Source organism: Chinchilla lanigera, unplaced genomic scaffold, assembly GCF_000276665.1.
Source record: "Chinchilla lanigera isolate Chin_1 unplaced genomic scaffold, ChiLan1.0 scaffold00017, whole genome shotgun sequence".
Taxonomy (NCBI): domain Eukaryota; kingdom Metazoa; phylum Chordata; class Mammalia; order Rodentia; family Chinchillidae; genus Chinchilla; species Chinchilla lanigera.
In genome coordinates, this window is record NW_004955418.1 from 20,541,538 (window position 1) to 20,545,182 (window position 3,645).

The following is a 3,645-nucleotide window of genomic DNA, read 5'->3' on the forward strand; positions in this document are numbered from 1 at the left end:
CGGGCGGCGGCGGCGCGCCGCGGCCGGCTGGGTTCTGCTCGCGCCGGTTTAGGCCGGTCCGCTCCTGCTCGGGTCTAGTTCTTGATTGACAGCCAGGCACTTGTTTACCGCGGCGCGCCTCGCGGAGCTGCTGAGCTGGCACAAAAAGGAAGCGGGGCGGGAGGCGAACTCGGGGTGCCCGGGACGAAGCTCCCCGCTTGGCGGCCGCGCCCCGCACCCTGGCCGGGACGGCTGCCTGCGTGTCTCCGCGGGCCGAGGGGCGCGTCCATCTTTGTGCGTGCTCGGCGCTTCCATCAGAAGTTGGGCGCAGCGCGGGCTCGGTGGGCGCAACGTGCGCCCCTGCGCGGGCGGCCCGGGACCCCGGAGCGGGGGCTCGGCGGCTCCGCGTCCTCAGCGGGGCGCCCCTGCCCCTGTCCCTGCCCCCCATTCCGTGAAGCTCAACCGCGCACTGCGGACGGCGCTCCCCGGGGGGTACCCCAAGGGTGCAGCGTGCTCGGCGGCCGAGCCCAGGCTGGAGCCCGAGCGGGCCGCGCTGCCCCCGCTGCCCCCGGCCTGGGTCCGTGCCCAGGGCAGCACGAGCGAGCCCGTGGGGCCCGCGCCTTCCCGCTCCCCGTGTCAGCGGCGACGCAGCCGGGACCGAGGGTGTGTTCGATGCCGAGGGGGCGGTGAGGTGGAGTTAGAACTCAGCTCTGAGCCCCGAGGCGGTGCCCTCCTTGCAGATGGGCACCTCCGTTAGAGCTGCGCCCCCTCCGCGGTGTGCGCACCTCCTGAGGGCCCGCCCGTGTCCTCTTTGTGTTGCAGACGATGATAGCTCCGAGGAAGGCTTTCACACCATTCATTCAGGAAGGCACGAGTACGCGTTCAGCTTCGAGCTGCCGCAGACGTAAGTGTCCAGCGCGAGGCCTCTCCGACGCACACCCAGGGCCAGAGCACTCTTGCACAATCACATACGCTAAATGGACTTTTTTTTTTTTTTTTTGGTTTTTTAGTTTTTCTTTAAAAAAAACCCTTTTCATTACAGAAATTTGCTAGAGGAAAACAATATATTAAACATAAGAAGCTATTTTTTAATCTAGTGTGGCAAAATTACAGAAAGCAAGCTCAATTATTAGGATTCCTTCCTAAAGCCTGTCTCCCAAGTATGAATAGTGTTTCGTTTAATACAAGTGGATTGGAGGGTGCTAGTGAGATAGTAAGCACTTTGTAAATACTAAATATTAGGAAAGTACTGGTCAAGTCTCAGGTCATAAAGACTGTACCCTTTTTGCTAAGGTTGATCACTTAACACATAGTAAAACTTGAGAATTTACTGTTCTGGAGAATGAATTTAAAAATACATACAATTTGTCATGTGCCATATGTAGATGATTACACATTTGTTAATTCTACGTCTTGAGTTATGTACATATGGTTCACAAGTGATATTTTTTCAAGGTATTATATTTGAACAGTATCTGTATATCAGTTACTGATTTGTATTTCACTGTGCTTTATATATGTTAAGGTGTGAATCTAAAGTGCAGAACATTATTTGCAAAATTTGTGCTGCTTTTCCAATCCAAGCTAGCACTCTGCCTTGTAAATAACTGAATATTGAGCATTTTTCTAATGAAAATACGAGAGAAAGGATCATTACTAAAATCAAACCTTTGAAAAATAGTAAATTGTGAAAATGTAGCAGAGTTCAGAAACAGTTCTGGTTCTTTTGGTATGTTACAGGAATATTTTGGTTTTTTAATGTCTTAGTAGTTGGAAAACATAGCCAGCAACTTTAACATGAATCAACTGGGACGTGCAAAAGCACTCTTTCTGAGCCTCCGTGGCTTTATGAAATGCGGGATTTTTGAAACTGTAACTATTATCGCAGGCCTCTTCCAGCCCTTAGTCACTGTAGGAAGAGGCAGTGATGCCGCAACCGGGAGTTTGGTCTGAATCAATTGCCAGTATCTAGAGATGCTTAAAGAATAGTTGAGCCGTTCTTAACCGTTTTTAAATGGAATTCTTGACCTTTTCAAGAATTGTTCACTCAACTGTAATAATGTTGCCACCAAGTATTAAAAGTAGCCTCTTCTTAGTTTAAAGGGATTGTATTCTTCTGGCTTCTTAAAGCAAATTTTCTAATATTTAACTATTACTATTTTATTTGGAAATAAAAGGTTTTTTTCCCCAGTGACTTATCCCTTTGGGAATTTTGCCCAGTCAGATGTTTGCTACCTCCCGGGCGATCCAGAGTCGCTGTCACCACGTGTCTTCTGCCCTGCTGCATCGCTCTTAGAAGGGGGAGTAGGATTAATATATTGACCTTTATATTCTACGCAGACCACTTGCTACCTCATTCGAAGGCCGGCATGGCAGTGTGCGCTATTGGGTGAAAGCCGAACTGCACAGGCCTTGGCTTCTACCAGTAAAATTAAAGAAGGAATTTACAGTCTTTGAGCATATAGATATCAACACTCCTTCATTACTGGTAAGAAAAGACTGAATTCTTCATTCTTTGTTTTTGGCATCTGGATACTAAAGAATAAATCACCTGAACTATTCAATTTTCATAACTTTGAAGTAGTAGTTTTATTTTTAAGTCCCATAAATATTTCTATTTTTGAATCGTCAAGAGTGCCACAAGTTCATGAAGAATCTGCCCATTTTTTGATACTGCAGTGACTGTAAATAAATTGAAAAGTAAGACCAGCGTGTGGGGTGACATTGCCCCAGCTCAGAACAAGACAGTCGTAACAAAAAGATCTGTTCTGGACGACTGCAGTGGGAGAGGGACAGGAGTGTCACTTGTTGTGAGGCAGTGTCACTCCACCTGAACATGCCTTACGAGATTGTACTGCATTGCATTATTCCAATTAGGGATAGTTGCCAAATGATGGGGAATCATCGCTTTTGTGGAAAAAAACTTAATTTCTTTATTAAAATGAATCTTGTTTCATTACATTCTATGAGATTAATTCAAATTTGACTTCAAAAACTTTGGTTTAAACAAATGGTAACATCTTTAAAGCAAGTAAGAACCTTAAAAATGTAGAGTTTTTTACATGTGAATTTTACATTCTCAAAGATGTTAACATTTGAGATTATAACCACCCTACTTCCTGTGCTGCCTTTCCTTAAGGTAGTTTAAATGGAATTTGGAAAGGGTTTTTTTTGTTGTTGTTTTTAATTATTGTCTATGTAACTAGGTGGTTTAAAACTAGGTTTATTTAAGGACAAAAGTAATGATACAATTTGAAAGGCATTGGTTGGGAGGGAAAAGTATTTTGGTCCATGGGGGGGGGGGCAACACAATTATTTGTACATTCTCCAACAACTTAGAATACTATTTTAAAATACTGAAGTGTTTTCCTGCTGCGTACACTGATCGTTCTCTCAATCGTTCCTTCTTACAGTCACCCCAAGCAGGCACAAAAGAGAAGACGCTGTGTTGCTGGTTCTGTACCTCAGGCCCAATCTCCTTAAGTGCCAAAATCGAAAGGAAGGGCTACACCCCAGGTATGTGTACAGTTGGTCCACTTGTGGTACACGCCTGTGATCCTAGCACTTGGGAGGCTGAGGCAGGCAGATCACTTTTTAAGTTCTGGGCCAGCCTGAACTAAATCAAATAGATGTTATCTCAGAAAACCAGAAGTCTTTGGGTTTTTT

At 45.7% G+C, this 3,645-nt stretch overlaps 1 protein-coding gene across 1 annotated transcript in view; it reads left to right on the forward strand.

Moving 5' to 3' along the window:
- Nucleotides 1–3,645, forward strand: part of Arrdc3 (arrestin domain containing 3) — a gene marked incomplete at its 5' end in the record, with an annotated part of 12,019 nt that overhangs the window by 2,680 nt on the left and 5,694 nt on the right. Inside the window, 3 exon segments of the mRNA XM_013513045.1 lie at nucleotides 802–883; nucleotides 2,320–2,467; nucleotides 3,393–3,495. Of these exon segments, the coding sequence (XP_013368499.1) occupies nucleotides 802–883; nucleotides 2,320–2,467; nucleotides 3,393–3,495 (333 nt within the window).